The following is an 18,991-nucleotide window of genomic DNA, read 5'->3' as shown; positions in this document are numbered from 1 at the left end:
AAATTGGGCCGTTTTGATAGATACGGGTATATTTTGGTTGATCTGAGGCAAGTATAAGACACTAATGCATGCACCCGTAGAGCGCAGTTTATGCAGTCTGTTGGTGTCTAAAAGTATTTACTATTACAGAATATATGTACTCAGTTTTGGGGCCAATAGCTCGTAGACATTCCAATTGAGTAAAAAGGTCAAAATGTGTGTACTCTTGTACCTAATTCCTATCTCTTTGAAAACTCTTTTTTTGTTAAAACTCGTTTTTTTTTTTTTTTTTTTTGCAAAGATCACAAAAAATGGTTGTTTCTTGCAAATGTAATCATTTTACTATCAATTTGATAACTTCTCTGAAATAAAATAAAAAGTCGGATTATTTATTTTTGCAAATATTTTTTGCGAAAGGTTTATCTTTACTTTTTTTTTGATGAAGAAGGTTTATCTTTACTTGCACTGGCAAACAGCTAAAATCCGTCTTCCAGAGAAAAATATTCGGAGTAGGGTATGGAAAGAGTATGAGATTCTTCAAACTACTAATATTTGTGAGAAGTAAGAACTACTTCAAACTATGAACCTGCATTTGTAGTCATGTGGCCAAGAGTGTAGCAAATATGTAAAAGCTCAAATTATATAACTCCGAACATAACAATATTTTATTACTCTATAAGCTCGAAAATGTGAAAGACAAGCATTTGTTACTACAAACAAAACAAAGAAAAAGCCGGTGAAACCAAAGTCCAACTAGTAACAAGAACAAGATAGAGTAGTTGTTCCGATGAGTTTGCTCTAATCCCCTCGGCTGAATTCTGTTACCCAAGCACTTATTCTCAGTCCTCACACAACAAGCTTGTTTGAGTCTTCCTGCAAATTTGTAGTAAAGAGATATATGCCACACATAAGGAAAGCACAAAACAGTAGCGAAGGCACAAAAAGAAAACACAAACAAGTGCCTTGCCATAATGGCATATCTTGATAACGTATTGTGGCCAGAGTTAACGTATTGTGGCCAGAGCTCGAAGGATCAGGTGAGGTCGTATCTTAACATCACTGCGACGAAACAAATCTGCCCTGGGCTACTAAGGAATGGTGTTTGGCGCTTTTACGTAGCGCAACCCACACCACACTTGAGAGAGGTGGTGCGGGATTGTTTATAGCCTCGTGCCACACCAAGGTCTGGGACATAACTGGATGGGGTGCTATTGTTCTAACCCGTCAGTACCAAACACTAGCCCATTACGATCTGCTCCATTTCGCCACGGCAGATGCACTACCTGTTTATAAACGTGTCGGGCCAAAAGAGGCTATGCCAGTCTGTTTCTGGGCCGAGAAGGTCCGTTGGGGAAAATTCTAACACTCACCTTAAATTATAGCTCATCTTTTACTGATTCCTCCTGCTTCACATCTTTTACTGATTCCTCCTGCTTCAATGTTGTATCCTTGTTCTTGTTGATAAAATTGATGATATCTTCCTTCGTCCTACCACCATCATACTTGACTAGATCCCCGGTTGATGATTTGAAGTACATTGTTGGAAAACCTTCAACATCGAAAGTTTTGGTTGGGAAATCATTTGCAGTCGCATCCTACAACAAGTCAGAACACAATTCTTAATTGAACCAAATTTACGGAAGCAATCCTCCGAATAGAACAAGAAAACGAATAATCTTTTATGGTAAATCTAGGGCAAAAAACGCGACTTACTATCTTTGCAATGACAACATCGGTGTCGGTTTGGAATGAGACAGCAACTTCATCTAATATTGGAGCCAATTCCTTGCAATGTCCACACCAAGGTGCATAAAACTCGAGCAAAACTGCATTAAAAACATCACACATAAAGAAATCAGCCAAGAGAAACTCTCAAATGTCTTTGGAATTAAATCGACAGAAGAGTGTACAACATAGATGAGACATTTTAAAGTACTCACCATTTTTGGCAGAGTTGAAGACAAAGTCATGGATATTATCACCAACAACAACCTTGACAGGTTCATCATTAACCTCGGGGATAGGTTCCGACTTTTTGAAAGGTTTGGCTTTGCCATCCTACAAAGTAACAGTTTAGTCAGCAAAATTACAGTGAATATATGCCAAGATATCAGAAATGAAAGAACAGGAAAAGAAGAAACATCACCATGTATTCTTTAAACCAAGGAGCAATATGATCTGCCTCCAATTTTGATTTGAGATATTTCTCTCCATCGGCAGCTTGAATGAAGACGAGAGGTGCTTGATCTTGTTTAAGTCCAAAATACTGTCCAATTCAAACGTTGAAAAAAACAACGTATTCTGGTTAAGAAACCGCTACAAAGAATGTGAGAATAGTCCCACATTGACACACATAAGTTTGTAACTTCGATTTCGGCTTACCTCCAAGGCATCCTTGCTAGCCTCAAGGTCTCCAACCAAAAAGTTTAAACCCTTTCCTTTGTTATTTTCTGCAGCGTCACGGAATTTGGATTTCAAACCATCAGCATGTTCGTCACTGAACTTGACGAACAACATTGCCTGTCCCGTTCCACAACAATGAATCATTTTATAAGCATTTCGACAGAGCTAGAGTAATTGTTAATATAATTTCAATCTCTGAGTTATCGATCCAAAAGAGGCTTTTACCTTGGCATTGGGGCTGTTAAAGTATTTTTCAAGATAGGGGAAGTTACTTTCGTCCTCGTCATAAACAGTAACAAGTGGAACGGTAGCTTGTTCAACGAACTTCTCCAACGTCTCGACATGGAAATCCTACAATATCAAAATACCCAGAGAACTTGTATTCAATATGAAAGGAAACGGGAGGTTAAGAAAGAACCTCAAACCAAAGAGAAGTCTGAATTGAAACCTGTGAAGATACTAAAAAATACCTGAAAATCGACAAAGGGTTCATCGAAAGGCTTCAACAACCTAATTGTTGGTCCACTCACAGCATCACCTCTTGGTACTAGTTTAGCATCCAAAGTATGGCCAAAGTCATAGTCCGATCGAAGTTTCTTGGCTAAGATGGTAAAGTTCTCAAATTCCTCCCCTGAAAATTTTGGAAATATGCCAACCTTCAAAGAAAAGATTAGTACGCAGTTAGCAAACGGACAACCATCAAGAGCCCGACCTAATGAGTTCGGGTTTAAACATCAAATTTTGGACAAAACCCAGATTTGTGACCACTCCAACCAAGGGTTGTTGGCTATATATGAATATTAGCTCAGCTCAAACATGACTTTGAGATTGAGCTTATAAAATCGTCTTTCAATGTTTAAATGGAAAACGAAAAATAATCTTACCAAAAATATATTCTTGTCATTGATGAGAGTGGAAGCATCTTGAGCAGATTTAATTTCAGTTGATGGAGGACCAACTTGTTTCTTCAAATACTCAACAATACCATCAGCTTCCCTAGGACCCTTGTATTCTTGGCTATCTTTACCTCCATCTCTTAAAATCTTGATTGTGGGAAAACCCTCAATTTTAAATTCATCTGCAATTCCTTTGTTTGCTTCATCACTTGCATCAACTTTTGCTAGAATAATTGGAGGATCTTGGCTACTCAATATAGATGCAGCTTTCTCATACTACAAAAATAAAAAATCAACCCAAATCAGTCTTTTAATTCGAGTCATGCATCTCAAAGTCCATAGTAACAAACATCAATCTAAAATCAGACTCGAGTCAATTTAAATCAGAGTGAAATTTCATATCCAATTTAGATAATAAAAAAGGCATGGAAAATATTAGTTACCTTAGGAGCTATATCCTTACAATGCCCGCACCTATCAAGGGGTGCAAAGGAACACGTCAAATCACAAGAAATTATGTAATTACATGATTTCTTAAACGAATTTGTAAAGAATTCGTCAAACTATAAATAGATGTATTAACTTGAAAATGACTCGAACACGACCCTCGTTATGAAATCTACTAATATATTGAAAGTTGAAGAAGTCTTTACAAGAAGGAAACATGTGAAGTCAATGATACAAAATGTAAGAGATAATATGAGTAATTAAACCGAAATATAATAAAACTAAGTTAAAATGTTTGTAATATCAAATGGTAGCTACCATCACAACAAGTGGTAAACCTCATAAAGGAAAATCATTTTTTGTTCGTATTTGAAATTTTTCGCCTAAATTAATATTAACCCGATCATTTCGATATTGAAAAATTACAAAAAATAATTGTCTTTTTCTTTTATTTGGGCAAAATTTTTGAGTTTTCAATATCATTTCCTAAATATGAAAAGTCAAATGAACAAAGAATCTATAAAATTTAGAAAGTATTTAGGATAATTAAGAATCATTACCAAATTAACTTCACCAATCAAATTCTAATTTAAGGTTAACAATTCTAATTAAGCAAAATTTATGAAATTCTTCAAAAATCAATAATATTCAAAAATACAGAGTTGGAAAATATTTCTCCAAAAATTGAAAATTTAATCAAATAAATTTGTTTAAATTGTAATCTAACTAGTAAATGAAAATCGATTAAGGGTAATAATAATAAGAAGAAAGAATAATTACCATGGGGCGTAGAACTCGACGACGATGAAAGAATGTTTGCTAATAGTTTCATGGAAGTTAGTGTGATCCAAAGTCAGAACTGACTCTGGAGATTTAACATCAGCTTCTTTTTCTTCAGCAGATACCATCACCCTTGATGATAACAAGGTTAAGATAGAGACAATTAGAAAGCAGAAGCTGATTGAAACTCTTAATTCGGACGCCATTAGAGAGAGATTAGGGAGAGATTAGAGAAGACTAAATTTTGTCTGAGGGAATAGAAATGGTTAGAAAACTGGTGAATTTATATATAACAGTCTAACAGAGACGTTAATTTAGCAGACAAATTTAAGCAGGCGGGTTGATGACGGGGAAGATTTAAACACCTCATAGGGTGTTTTTTATCCAACTAAATCATGCCACGTGGTATGATTAATTCATCTTAAGATCTTACCAAGAATCTTTCATACTAAATCTTTACCTTGTATGTAATCTTTAGGATTTGTGAAATCTTAAAAATAGGGTCATAAATATGTATTGGTTAATTCGGTTTTGGCTCCCAATTTATAACAAACTGGCTGTTTCGGCCCCAATCGTGTCTGGCAGGTCGTTTCGTCCTCTAATTCTGTCCGACTTTGGCCCCCATTTTTTCTCAAACGTTCCAATTGTATCCTTGTGGTATTTCTGTAAATATTTTTTCTTCTATATTTGCAGAAATGTCACAAGGTCACAATTGGAACGTTTGACAAAAATGGGGGGTCAAAACGAAGTATCGGCAAAAATGAACTTCCAGACACAATTGGAGGCCAAAACGACCAGTTAGTCACAAATTATGGGCTGCCAAAACAGAATTAACCCATTTTTCAATTAAGTAAAACTTTGATTCAAAAATTAAGTATTGATATCACTCAGAAATACGGGAAAAAATTGATGGTGTTAAGAAGCACGGTAAATGACTGAAACTTCATTGAGAACTACAAATATCTTAACTTGACGAAATTTGGAGAGATAAGATGAAATGACTTTTCGCATAATCGTTGTGGTTCAGTCATAGTAGCCCTACTTTGAGAGTTTAACTCAATCGTTTCATTCCTAAAAATGGACTTTAGTCGAATTTTTTTTTTAACATTTTTAATATATCACAATTTTCGGTTGTCTTGATATCTTTTATCATACTTTAACAAGACCATTTTAAAGTAAATGGACTTCTTAACAAAAAAAAAAGTAAATGGGCTTCTCAGAGGTAGTATTTCATTAGCGATCTTTTCCGAGATCTCAATGATTTGGAATTAAATTATATAAATTGTGTTATCAAGAAATTGAAGAAAATTCTAAAAGAATCTAATATTTTACCCATACATGCTTTAGGGAAGAAGAGATAAAAACATATGATACAACCAACTAAAGAACTCTTCTAAGATATAATATAGTTTTGGGAGAAAAATGGCCTCAGTTTTTTCTTTATGAACTTTACTCTCCTCTTCACCTTTTCTTAACTTAACCACTTGACAAGTTGGGGGCAACTAAAAAAAGGTTTTGTCATCACTTTGACATATATATAGAAAATATTGTGACATTGTCTAGAACAACATTTTTAAGTACAAGACTTTTGTTACTGCAATCTAGATTAGGGGCCATAGGTTGGAAGTCAAAAAGTTACGAAAAATTCGTCTAAGATCCACCCTTAAAGATCTATAGGTTTTTAGTCTTTTGTCTAAAATGCCCAAAATACTCTCAAGCAACAGATTTGATACATCTACTAATTTGTATAATGCATCTGGTAGTTTGTATATTGCATCTGACAGTTTGTACAATGTATTTTTAAATGTGTAATCCATTTTAGTCTATTGTTTTAGACCCCTAAAAAACTAAACTGTTATGAATGTGTGGCCTCCTTCTTTTAGTGGGTGGCCTTTAAACACTAAACTGTTTCAATTATGGGTTAGAAAATAAAATTTTGGGAGCCCCTAAATAGCAGTCGGTGGCTTTAATAAAAACGGCCATAGTTTTTGGACCTTCCTACTGAAGGGGTGCCTCTAGAAAGTTCCTGATTTGGTTTTTTTTAATAAGTATCGATTCACTTCTCTCTCTCTCCTTTTCTTCAACAATATATTCAAAGACATCTAAGATTCTAGGGCAGAGGAGGAGTTTACAATGGCATCATCGCCGGAGAAGATTAACGAAGAGGTAACCAATCCAGATGATGCCTTTGAAGAGTACTTGAGGAAAGCTTTTCAAACTAGTGGAGATGGGTTGATGGATCATAAGGACTACTGTCTCTTCTTCCAAGGTTCTAATTTGCCAAGGGCTACTGTCAATCTGGTAAGCTTTATTTTTTAGGGTTTGCTATCTGACTCAAATTTGTTTCTAATTTATTATTATTATTATTATCTTGAATGCTTTTTTTTGTTAGGATACTAATCAAACTACTTGCTATCTGACTCAAATTTGTTTCTATTGTCAAATTTGTTTCAATCTGGTAAGCAAGTAAGATCTTAGAATAAGTATTTATATACTCCATAAAGAAAGAAAAAACTCAAATTTTACACCTAAATAGAAGTTAGATTCAGATTCAGACATTCAAAATAAAAAATAAAGAAGTAAACATCACCTTGTTATCTCATCAAGATTTTATACTCTGCTTTGTTCCTGTTTTATCTAGAATCAATTATTATCGAAGTTCTATTGTATTAGTTTGGCTGGTACTGAAGCAGTTTCTAACCCTAAGAGGAATATAATATACTTAATAATATTTTGTTATATGTATAGATATGGTTGGTGGTTCATCGGAAGAAGCCCGAGGAGGAGGGTGTTGTCATTGGACGGGAAGAATTTCTCGAGGCTCTTCAACTTACAAGTGTGGCACAGAGATATCAAAAAGAAGATAGACTCTATCTGTTTCACCACAGAGTACGTTACCTTGCCGTTTATGATGAGGAAGTATTACCCGAGTTCGATTTACCTAATGTCCCACCGCCCAATATTGATATTTTTTCTGATCGCGAGCCGTGGGAAGTAACATATACTCCAAAACGTCCTAAGATATTGCGTCCACCAGAGGTTGTACCACAGACTGAAGCTCAGAAGTTTGCTCAAACGGCTTTTCATCTTTATATACGCATAGGCGGTGATTTTATAAAATCGTTCCCTCAGATGTGCAAAGGTACTTTAAGTCATTGTACGATACATATACCTGCAGAATGTGAGCCAGTTCAGAAGATGGTATATATACCTCCACTCGGAGGTGACATCAATTATGATGATTGGAAATGCTGGGAGGATGTGCATGAAAAAGTAAAAGCAATAGTGCTGAAAGAGATACCTTCACTACCAATACCACCACCAAAACCACGACCAAAACTATCACCGATGGAAGAAGAGCGGTTGAGGGAAGAAGAGCGTCTAAGGGAAGAAGAGAAGTTGAAGGAAGATCAGATTATTCAAGAGCTGATCTGGGAAGAGTGGTTGAGGTGTGAAGAGAAGCGACTGAAGAGTGGTTGAGGTTTGAAGAGAAGAAGAGACTAAGATGCTAGCAGCAGCTGAAGTATATTACTCCTACATTTTATATGTGGCTTGCTAGTACTTGATGCTGGTATATCTAATCTAACGATATATGTATAGGCGTATAGCTTTTTTTTTTCTTTTTCAGGATTCACTGAGGAAAACAAAGTTTACCATGAAAATGAATCTATTAGGTGAAGAGCCAAATTTTGTTATTGGGCTCCCTGTCTGTGATTAACTGATTGTTCAGGCTTCCAGTTGTGTCCTAACTTTTTTGATAGCCTCCTATCCTTTGTCCCATTTTCCAATTTTGTCTTACTGTATTTTCCCTTAAGTTTGTTTATATTTTTAAAAGAATCTCTTTTAGTTTGGTCTCCTGTCTCTCTGTTTCTCTCAAGACATCATTCTGTTCTCCATTTGAACAATTGGTGATAGAGGGTGATCGTCTTTCTCTTTTCTTCACCGCCACCACAACAAATCTCCAAACTTAAATGTTTAAGCGCCGACCTGAGTACTTCTGCTGATCTCCCATTGTCTATAAGAGAGTCCGGCGTACACTACCAGTTAGGGACTTCGAAGTTCATTTAAAGGAGATGATGCCTTTGAAGACAACTTCAGGGGAGGTTTTCAAACTAGAGGACATGGGTTGATGCATTGTAATGTGCCAAAGCATACTGTCCATAACGTAACTATACCGTTTATTTTCCTGGTCTTCAGCTATCTAGATTGTGTAACTTTCTAATTGCAGAAAAAAAAAAATTTGGGAAACTTTCTAATTTTTTTTAGTTTCCCACTTTTTTTGGAAACACCAATCCTACTTAAACTCTGTTTCTCTATTTCACTAGGCCATAAGTAAATCTCCATATCCTTAAAACGATCTCTCAGAAAACCAACCAGCAGGACAAAGGAGTTGCAATGACACTATGGCCATGGAAGATTAACAAAGAGGAGGTAAATGTCTTTGAAGAGTTCTTGAGGCTTGCTTTTCAAACTAGCGAGGATGGTTTCATCGATTATAAGGACTACTGTCTGTTCTTCCAAGCTTCTAATTTGCCAAAGCACACTGTCGATCAGGTACTTGTCTTTATTTTTTAGGGTTTGCTATCTGACTCAATTTTATCTCTAATTTTTATTCTTCATGTATATAAATACTTTGTCAGTCTAATCAAGTAAGATTTTAGAATAAGTATTTATATATTATATACTACTTGAAGAAGAAAAAAAAACTCAAATGTTACACCTAAATAGAAGTCAGATTCAGATTCAGACATTAAAAAAGATCATCAACATTTTATACTCTGCTTCAATCCTGTTTTATCTAGAATCTCAATTAGACACAGAGTAATATAATCAAAGTTTTATTTTATTAGTTTGGTTGGTACTTGGAGCAGTTTCTAACCCTAGTTTGAACATATGTGTAGATATGGTTGGTGGTTAATCGAAAGAAGCCAGAGGAAGAGGAGGGTGTTGTCATTGGACGGGAAGAATTTCTCGAGGCTCTTCAACTTGTAAGTGTGGCACAAAGATATCAAAAAGAAGATAGACTTTATATGTTTCACAACAAAGTACGTTACCTTGACGTTTATGACGAGGAAGTGTTACCCAAGTTTGATTTACCTAATGTCCCACCACCTAATATTGATATTTTTCCTGATCGCATGCCGTGGAAAATAACATCTCCTCCAAAACGCTCTAAGATATTGCGTCCACCAGTGTTTGTACCACAGACTGATGGTGAGAAGCAAAGGGCTTTTCATCTTTATATACGCATAGGCGGTGATTTTATAAAATCGTTCCCTCAGATGTGCAAAGGTACTTTAAGTCATTGTACGATACATATACCTGCAGAATGTGAGCCAGTTCAGAAGATGGTATATATACCTCCACTCGGAGATGACATCAATTATGGTGATTGGAAATGCTGGGACGATGTGCATGAAAAAGTAAAAGCAATAGTGCTGAAAGAGATACCTTCACTACCAATACCACCACCAAAACCAAAACTATCACCGATGGAAGAAGAGCAGTTGAGGGAAGAAAAGCGTCTGAGGGAAGAAGAGATGTTGAAGGAAGAGCAGATTATTCAAGAGCTGGTCTGGGAAGAGTGGTCCAGGACCGAACAAAGAAGACTAGGATTCTTTTAGTAGTAGCAGCAGCAGTTCCAAGTATGTCTTCATATTAATTTACTGGGTTGGTTGGTACTATATATGTAAAGGTTTTTAAGGATTCCAACAAGACTAGGATTCATTCTTCTGTTGCTTTTTTCTCTCTAACAATGCTCTCTAGTTTTATTAAAGAAAAAAATATACTACATTGGGGCCCCTACTACATTCAGGTGCTACATTACTAACGTCTCGACCCAAAAGGGCTAAGAGCATATCCAACGTGATGGGAAATTTGAGCCCCAACCACTCTAACCCGGGCGCCCTGGGACTGGACTCCCAGTTCCATTCTACCTGTCTACCATTCAAAACATTGATTTGACAATTTAAATTACTTTTAAACTACATTGACCATTTTAAACATCATATTGACTATATTTTTCAAAGTCAAAAACATAATTTTGATTGCATTTAATCCTCTAAAACTCTCTATACGTGACCAAAGTAGGTTTTTGTGACAAATTAGAGAATAGTTTGAATTCTTAAAAAAGGAATTTAAAGAAATTGTGAGTCGACTCGACCTGTGACTATATAGGCCTGGGCTTAGATTGGATCATGATATTTGTTCTACGGGTGGGGTCAACCCGTGTAAATTGGTGGGTTGAGTCAGGTCAGGTCGGCTCCAGCCAGTGACCCATCACGGGCCTGGTTGGTCCAGCCCGACTGTATGTCACTTAAAAAAAACCCGGAAAACCAATCATATTGAACTAGGGACCAAGTGGCATTAAATCCAAGTTGGTCCAGCCCTGATGGTATTTGGAAGTCTGCTGCCAAATTTTTACCAAAAAAAAGAAAAAAACATATCTCAGGACAAAAAAATTTGAATCATATCCAAATCTATTTGCTAACTCTATTATAAATCAGTTCATGAAAACATAAAAGTAAAAAATGGTAGCTGCTATTTTCTTTAATTCCTGAGGAACATTTCTTTCTTTGTTCACTTAACTTAACCTCTTTTAGCATTTCAGATATAGGTCACCAAATTAGCCAAACTCTAATTTCAAACCCCTCTCTACCCCCACAGAAAGATCCTCCAATCCATTCGCTAACCGATCAACCAATAAAAGAATTTCTGTACAGTTCCTGTCTAACTACTAGTCGGTAATGCAGAACCAACAACCCAGGCATAAATAAAACAGTCTTCAAGTTCCAGGTTTACCTGAGCAATAAAAAACTCGGTCCTGCAGTTCTATTACTTTCGACTTTCTACATATTCATGCATATAATCTCTATCGACTTCGTCGTTCTTGGCTACTGTGGTCAGGTTGACACAATACTCGGGTTGTACAAAGAACTGGAAGTAGGCTCCTAAGTGGGCTCTCCGGCATATTGTATTCTGACTTGCTCGTAAGCTTTCACGGTCTCTGCTGTGAAATTCTCCAAGGTTTCGAAAATTGGAATAAGACCTGCTTGTAAACTACTAGAAGCAGCTTCATGAACTTGTTTAACAGTTTCTTCATGCCTGGCCTTTTCATCCTCAAGTCTCTTCCTCATGGAATCTAGATCCACCTTGAGATCATCCAAAGCTGACACACCACTTTCAGTGAGAACAACCGATTTGCCCGACTTGTCCGATAACGTATCGACCTCTTTTGGGATTTTAATTTGCTTATTCCGCAAGGTTCTTAGCCGTTTCTCGAAATCTTTTGAGAGGTAATCAGCTCTGAGTCTCTGTCGTTGTTCCTCCCCTTGTCTCTCCCATAATTGCTGCAAGCTCAAAGCAAATGCATTCATGGTGTCAGCCACTTCAGATTCTGAAAGCCTGTCAATTGCTTGATACCAATCATTGCAGATTACAAATATGGAGGGAGCTCCCATCCTGCTTGGGGAGAAAGGCATGACTCCATCCGTGGTTTCTTCTTCCTTGGCATCAAGGCATCTTAGAAGCCAACCATTTAAGGACTCTATATAGCATCTCTGGTTATTTATCCAGTCACAAAAATGGCTACTCCAGTTCAGGAGCTCCACCTGTAATTTCACAGTAGCTCTCAAGCTTGAATCCCTACCAGCGCCAGTTCTTGCCATGAGAGTATGTCTTTTGCTCTCTACAATGGCTTGCAACTGCTTTCGATGGCAACTGAGCATGTTCTTCCACATTCGCTTTAATCTGCACTTTCATGAGTAGCATATAAGAACAGGGAAAGACATAAAAACATATCCCACAATTTTACATAATTACAGCACCACCTAAACAATGTCCACCTGGTTTGAAATTGAAGAAAACAAAGATAGGTATAAAACATTTTCCTGATCACAAACATTAGATATGGTGACTGCAGCTCTAGATTATGTACCTTCTATAACAAGAAATCCATGAGAAAGTTAATAGCACTTTCCAACCATAGGGTGACATTTTTTAACAATCTAGACAGGAGTGATATTAACAATCTAGGCGGGCAGAGGCTCAGGCTCAGGCTCAGGCTCAGGTCGGCCAAGCAGTGTCCAGTCCATATCCACGAGAATTTAGATAGAATCGAGTGCTACCACTCAGGACAACATTTCTTGTATGTGCTATCATCCAGTTGTTAAATCTAGAAGGTTCAGACATACGGTCATGCATTATCATTATGAGTTACAAATTCCACAACTAGTTATTGCTTCCTCTTTCAATCCAAGCTAACCAATTGAAAGCCAAAACCTGGACAGCTGACATTTTTTAAGAGCGTCTCTACTAGATGAGAACCCAAGAAACAGGACTAAAGAAAAGGTCAAAAAGAAAACAATACTTGCAAGCAGAACTTAACATAAAATAAGAGGACTAAGATATAAAAGACACGCTTGACATTTCATTGACGAGTAATTTGTGTAACTACAGACGCTAACAAGAGGGAAAAAGTTATAGTTCATACCCGTGAGTCAACTCTGTAATCTGAGGTTGCAATTCTTTGTCCCTTAACTTGTGTATCCTGCGTGATATAGCGTCAATAGACGTTATAGTTACATTAATTTTGGTGAGCAACTTCCTTATAGAAGCCTGGGTAGCATCAATCTTATTGGACTCTGCACCTCTGTCATCCAAAATTTTTAACCTCTTGCATTGCTTTTCGTAGACAACCCGCAGTCTTTCTTCATCCTAAAAGCACCTAACAAATTAATCAAGAACTGAAAAGGGGCTGTCGTGAACTTGTAATAGCAAATCAACTGATGCCACAATTAATGTAAAAGAATGCATCCATAGACACTTTAATATGCATTAAGCTGGTTCCTAAATAAGGATATACCAAATTCACTAGTCAGGGAAAGGTCGTGATCGGATAATCATTCTAACATAAATTTTGGCCAACCTCAAGACATTTGAAAAAAATTATTCTAGAGCAGTAATGTAAGAGAGGAACTCTTAGTAGAATAGTTTGGAGCGTATTTCAGGTGATGCCTAATGTTTCTTTTCGTTTCTGCCTTCCGAAGGTCTACGATCTTAAAAAGTTCGAAAGATAAAAGACAAACTAGGATTCTCTAATTTCATAGTCAAACTTAAATAAAATATAGTCCTTCAAACTCGTAATTGGAATTTCTTCTGTAGATGACTCCATAAAAAGCACTCCTAAGACTTGCCATCTACAGAATCTATCTACCGTAGCACTCTTTTGTCCTTAGTTTAAGTCTACCACTGGAGTAGAAACCAGAGGTGAGCAAATTTTGTCCTTAGTTGGGATCCAATTCTGCGTACCATGTAACTTCTATTTTTGGGAGGCGAGGTGGGTGAGCATGTTCAATTACCTCGCCGAACCTCGATTTCTTTTTCAGGAATTGTGTAAGCTCAATGGTGATACTCTGCGCAACCAATATCCCCACAGAATCCCGGTCAGGATATAAAGTGGTCGAAGAGAAAAAACATTTTTTGTAGTCTTTTTCTTTCAATATATTCATCAACAGTTTTTTAGAAAAAACAAAAAGAACCTTCCCCAGTTTACATTAAATACAATCTTGTAATGCGTTATATTCTTCACAGGTATTAGAAATCCAGTTACAATCAACTGAGGTGAACATATAAATTATTCAAATTACAATCCTCTAATGTTCACTGTGTTTGGTGTCCTTTTGCTACTAATAGAGCTTAACATTCCATTACCAATTCAGACCATAAAAAATTTAACTGCAGAAAGCCCAAGTAATAAATGATTTAGTAGTGTTATCAATTGAACTGCAGATCATACCTTAACCTCCTTATAAAGCTTTTTCTCCCATGCGTATAGTCTTTCTAAAGTTAATGAGAGGTTGCCTGACTTCATTTTGAAATCCTCGCATTCTCCATAGTTGGCCTTCGCCATTTTCAGCACACGTGCCGCTGAAAGGCGTGACCTCCTACTTTGCTGCTGCGAATGTCTCGACATAGGAGGAGATACCAAACTTAAAATCCTAGAAGAGATCACTGTAGAAGGCCAATAAGTTCCAAACTCAGCTAATAGATAGCATAAACATGAAGATGACTAGGAATTTGCAACCATATGGGTAAAGGCAAATACAAATCATCTGACGCCACGAGAAATCACACACATGCTAACACCTGAAGACTATATTTCTTTTTAAATTGGTGTAGTGGCTAATAGAGGACCAGTCAACAGCCAACTGAGGAACCTGATCCATGTAGTGGAGAGACACATGCAACCACGTTATTAATGCAAATTTTACCCTACATACGTTATCTAAGTTCTGTTTTCTTTTTGTCACTATATTTTATCTAAGAAGCATTTTAAATTCATATGCATACATAGATAAGCATATTCAAAGAGTATTACATATTTAGTGTTAACATATTTTTGTTTTGTTTCTTATCTTGCCAAGTTACATAAGCCTGTTTCATAAAAGATCAGACGTCACTGGCGTGATGGCGCTCTTCTCAAAAACCTAACAATTTAATATCATTTCCACTCAAAGGAAACACTTAAGGACCTCTGCTGCAATTCTTACTTTGACAACGTGGGACTATTTACACTATGTAAAGTCTCCTGACGTGACATAGGTCGCGGAACCACACATACAATCAGACAAGCCCCTCATACTGATAACCGGAGTTACACAGATTGAGGCAGATCTCAACAAATAAACAATATCGAGAGATCCAATTTCTACTCCATATATTTAATTGTCTCTTAGGAAGAAAATCAGGATTTTCTAATTATCAAAATAACTAGCAACAATCTCGAGTATCTAACGGAAGCTTAAATTGCATAGAACGAGGTAGCAGATATCTTTGGGAAACAAAATCAATTTCAGTTTGGCTAACTAGTCAAGGCACCCTTTGGAAGAGCCGGAGAGGCCACTGTTTCAAATAGGATTAAATTAAAAATAATAAATTAGGAAAGAGAATACTGAAAGAGACGACACTTTTAATTTGGAATGACCATGTGAAGTTTTATATCAGATAGTAATATAGAAGAAGATAAACTTGGTACCTTTTAGAAGAGTCGTTGTAGACTGATACCGCATTTTCCCCACCTCAAGCATTACAGCGACCTCTTTGCCATAACCAGAAGCTATCTCGAATTCATCCTTTATTTCGTTTACAACTTCTTCAATGTCTCGTGCAACATGGGTCGATAATATGGTAGAAGTACTCGGTATTGAGGAACCACCGTCATCCTGATGAGCTGACTGCACTTCCACTTCAAAACTCACACCTTTCTTCCTTGCTACTTCCTCCTCCCTACTACTTTCCGATATAATTATTGTCTCGGGGATGCTCTCAATCTCATTCTCCTCTACTGGTTTCACATTCTCCTCATTTTGTGAGAGAACCGTTCGAGAAGTGCCCTCACCAGATGAACCAGGAACTGTTCTAGAAGTACCCAAACCAGAATCAGGAAATGCTCTAAATATCTGTTCCTCCGACTTTTCTTTGGCCTTGTTTTTTGTTGCAGCTGTTTTAGTAGATTCTTGTTGCATTTCATCTTCCAATTCAGGAATTCCCTCTCTTCTTCTTACTTCAACAGAATCAGGACTACTACTAGTTGATCCAATTCCATATCTAGTTCTGGGATAAAAACTGGGATAAGCATTCTCAATTGAATCAAATGGGTTTAAGAAGTCCCAACCAGAGACTTCAGGTACAGGAGGGGGAGGAGAAGGAGGACGACGTGAAGGATTCATCTGAGGCTGATTATTGTAATAATATGGATCTCGAACAGTATCGTTATTATCGTAATACCGATTCTGAGGAGGAGAAGAACCAGAATAACCCATTGGAGGAAACCCAAAGTATCCTCCTCCTCCGCCGCCACCCACTCCACCATGCTGTGGGTACCCAGGATAAAAATTAGAAGACTGAGGTACTGGTTCCTCATAAACCATTGAAGGTATCTCTGTGCCTGACCTTTTCATGTAATAAGAACTATAATTAATTCCAGGGGTTGTTCCAAAACCCATACCTTGTTGAAATTGTTGTGCGTTTTGTGGATAATAATATGGGTAATAAGGTACTGATTCTGGCTGCCATCCTGGTTCTTGTTGTTCAAATTGTTGTTGGTTTTGTGGGTTTTCAGGAATTTCGTCATGAATGTGATGATCAGAGGAAATTGATGAATCTGAAGAAGACCCTGAATGAAAATGCAAGTGAGAATTTGAATCATTACCATTATCATCTTCATGAGAGCAAATATGAGATAGAGAAGTTGATGAAGATGAACTTAAATTCTTCTTCTTCCCCTCATCTGATGGAAGTGTTAGAACTGGAGATGAAGGAGGTGAATGAACACCACTACCACCACCAATCACTAACTCTTCATCAACAAATTTACGAAGTGCTTCACCAACTTCTTTTAGAGAACGAAAATAAGTAACATGAGAAGCAGCAAGAGCATATCTATGATCTGAAGCAGCTTTAATCAATTCCTTTCTCTCTCTACAACGAATCACTAATGGAAGATCATCAAGTTTAGATCCTCCACAACCCATATTACTATCAATTCTCAAAATCAAAACCCCTAAAAAAGTTTTGATTTTTCAATCGATCTCATCAAACTTTCATTTCACACTTTCTCTTCAGCTAAAATGCTCATATCACCATATGAAACAGTAAAAGCAAAAAAATCAAAAAATTAATCACTACTACTACTACCAGCCAGATCTCAATAAAAACGTCATTTTCCAATTCATGAATGAGAGGAAACCCTAGTGCAAAGAAAAGATCAAAGAAATTAATGCTGAATTTAGTAAGAGAGAGAAGAAGAGATGAGTGGAATGGTATTGGAAATCTGACCGTTGATTTTTCTCTTCTCGTTTCCGTCCATGCGACACAAAATCAGAGAATACTTTTAGAGAGAGAAAGAGAGTAGTTTTCTAGAGAGAGAGAGAGACAGTGAGATTAATTGAATGTTTTGGAGTTTTCAGTTTTTTTGATTTTTTTTTCTTTCACTTCTCTGGCAGATTCAACTTTGGGCCTCGTGCACAGAAGTTAGTGAGAGAAAGTGAGAGAGATAGACAGATTGTGAGAGTTCTAGTTCAGACTTCAGACCGCCATTTGAGAAACTGGGTTTGATCTAAGAACGAAAATAACCAAACCGGACAGGACACAATCAAACCGGTCCGACTAAACCCTAGAAATCATCACTCGTGACCTCCATGGTTCCATTTCCACCCCATAACCTCCTTTCTTCTCTCTCTATAAAGTTCTGAATCTTCCGATTACCTGCAAAAGTTCACCGTAGAAATACGTGGCAGGTCTACTCAGACTTTTTCATTAAATACGATTTTGTCCTCATTCTTATTTGGACCAAAATATGTTGTATCTTATTGGGAGTTAAGTTCTGTTTGGTTCAAGTGGGAAAAGAAAATTGTGTTAATTTTGAAAAAGCAAAACTCTCATTTTCTCTATGTAGAGAGCAATATATATGAAGAAGAAATTTTGATTGCAGATAGACAATTGATAGATTTTTTTTACAGAGTAAACAACATTTCGAATCAGAAAATGAACAAGGAATTAGAAAAGGAATTTTAAAGAAGAAAAAGGTATTTCGGTTTGGTTTTAGATGACAAAAAAGAGATATTTTACCTAATTTTCATGCAAATGAAATGTGTCGTTGGCCTTGTAAAACCAACAAGTCTACAGAGGAAAAAAAACGATAAGATTAAGGTGAACACGATGAAAAATGGATGCTGGTGGGCCCAAGAATGTACTATGTGGGTCCAAGAAAATAGTCATAAACAGATCAAGAGGTTGGAGTTCTTTGTAGTTGACATGTACTAGGTCTTCTTCTTAGGAGGATCAAAATTCAAAACTAATAAAAAAAAATTTGAAAAAGTATCCCAACTTTAATTTTCTCAAAAAGTGTTCAAATTCAAAAGGATGTGTTCGGACTATAGCTATACAATTACTTTTTTTTTTTTTTTTGTTGAACAGGCTATACAATTACTTTCTTTTTAGACTTCAGAAAACGTATGGAAGGAGATTAGACACCCTTATTTGGGAGTTTTGACTACCAAAACTAGTACTATTTGTGAGGATCTGGCCTTCCCTTTTAAGGATCTCACCCATCTATATAAAAATTAGACCTCTGAACTTGTCTTGGTTAAGAGCATCTCCAATGCAACACTCAATCTTAGAAATTCCGAGTGTCACTTAGGATTTTTAGAGTTTTTTCTTAAAAACCATCTTTAATGCAACACTCTATTTGGATCTCTAAGAGCATCTCCAATGCAAAACTCAAAAAAATCTCTATTCATCCTATGTGTCAAGTTCGAATTAAGATTCTCACTCCTAGGTGGCGTCAATAGAGATCCTCAAATTTTTTGTGTCTCCAATGCAAAACTCGAAACTTATCTTATTTACTTATGTGTCATAGTTATTTTTGTAAATAAATAATAAGTTATTTTAGAAAATATAGAAGACTCGATTTCTATTGATTGAAA

General features: G+C 36.6%; 3 protein-coding genes across 5 annotated transcripts; 1 reads left to right on the top strand and 2 right to left on the bottom strand.

The window, feature by feature from the left end:
• Positions 1-622: 622 nt before the first annotated feature.
• On the bottom strand, positions 623-5,994 carry PDIL1-1 (PDI-like 1-1). Its single transcript, XM_086645892.1, has 11 exons — positions 4,506-5,994; positions 3,722-3,752; positions 3,267-3,554; positions 2,853-3,038; positions 2,608-2,733; positions 2,362-2,499; positions 2,126-2,245; positions 1,920-2,037; positions 1,693-1,805; positions 1,350-1,574; positions 623-852 (listed from the first exon to the last, which is right to left on the bottom strand). Exons 1-10 carry the CDS (start codon positions 4,709-4,711, stop codon positions 1,356-1,358), a joined length of 1,545 nt encoding a protein of 514 aa, XP_086502018.1. The 5' UTR covers positions 4,712-5,994; the 3' UTR covers positions 623-852; positions 1,350-1,355.
• Positions 5,995-6,533: 539 nt separating this feature from the next.
• On the top strand, positions 6,534-10,297 carry LOC147534855 (uncharacterized). 2 transcript variants are annotated; one of them, XM_086645895.1, is made up of 3 exons: positions 6,534-6,806; positions 7,254-9,059; positions 9,407-10,297. In XM_086645895.1, the coding sequence occupies exons 1-2, from the start codon at positions 6,639-6,641 to the stop codon at positions 7,983-7,985; spliced, it is 900 nt and encodes a 299-aa protein (XP_086502021.1). In that variant the 5' UTR covers positions 6,534-6,638; the 3' UTR covers positions 7,986-9,059; positions 9,407-10,297. The 2 variants fall into 2 exon arrangements, with proteins under 2 accessions (XP_086502021.1, XP_086502022.1); XM_086645896.1 differs by lacking the exon at positions 6,534-6,806 and having other exon boundaries at positions 8,403-8,537; positions 8,831-9,059.
• A 669-nt stretch (positions 10,298-10,966) lies between these two features.
• LOC147534854 (DUF630 family protein, putative (DUF630 and DUF632)) lies at positions 10,967-18,045 on the bottom strand. 2 transcript variants are annotated; one of them, XM_086645888.1, is made up of 5 exons: positions 17,343-18,045; positions 15,541-16,680; positions 14,302-14,516; positions 12,997-13,220; positions 10,967-12,254 (listed from the first exon to the last, which is right to left on the bottom strand). In XM_086645888.1, the coding sequence occupies exons 1-5, from the start codon at positions 17,371-17,373 to the stop codon at positions 11,456-11,458; spliced, it is 2,409 nt and encodes an 802-aa protein (XP_086502014.1). In that variant the 5' UTR covers positions 17,374-18,045; the 3' UTR covers positions 10,967-11,455. The 2 variants fall into 2 exon arrangements, with proteins under 2 accessions (XP_086502014.1, XP_086502013.1); XM_086645887.1 differs by having other exon boundaries at positions 15,541-17,790.
• Positions 18,046-18,991: the final 946 nt, after the last annotated feature.

The sequence above is a fragment of the Eschscholzia californica genome, unplaced genomic scaffold (genome assembly GCF_041429995.1).
Source record: "Eschscholzia californica isolate CP2 unplaced genomic scaffold, dmEscCali1.0.p SCAF_6, whole genome shotgun sequence".
Lineage (NCBI taxonomy): Eukaryota > Viridiplantae > Streptophyta > Magnoliopsida > Ranunculales > Papaveraceae > Eschscholzia > Eschscholzia californica.
Note: the sequence above shows the minus strand (reverse complement) of the source record. Positions and strands in the feature narration are given on the sequence as shown.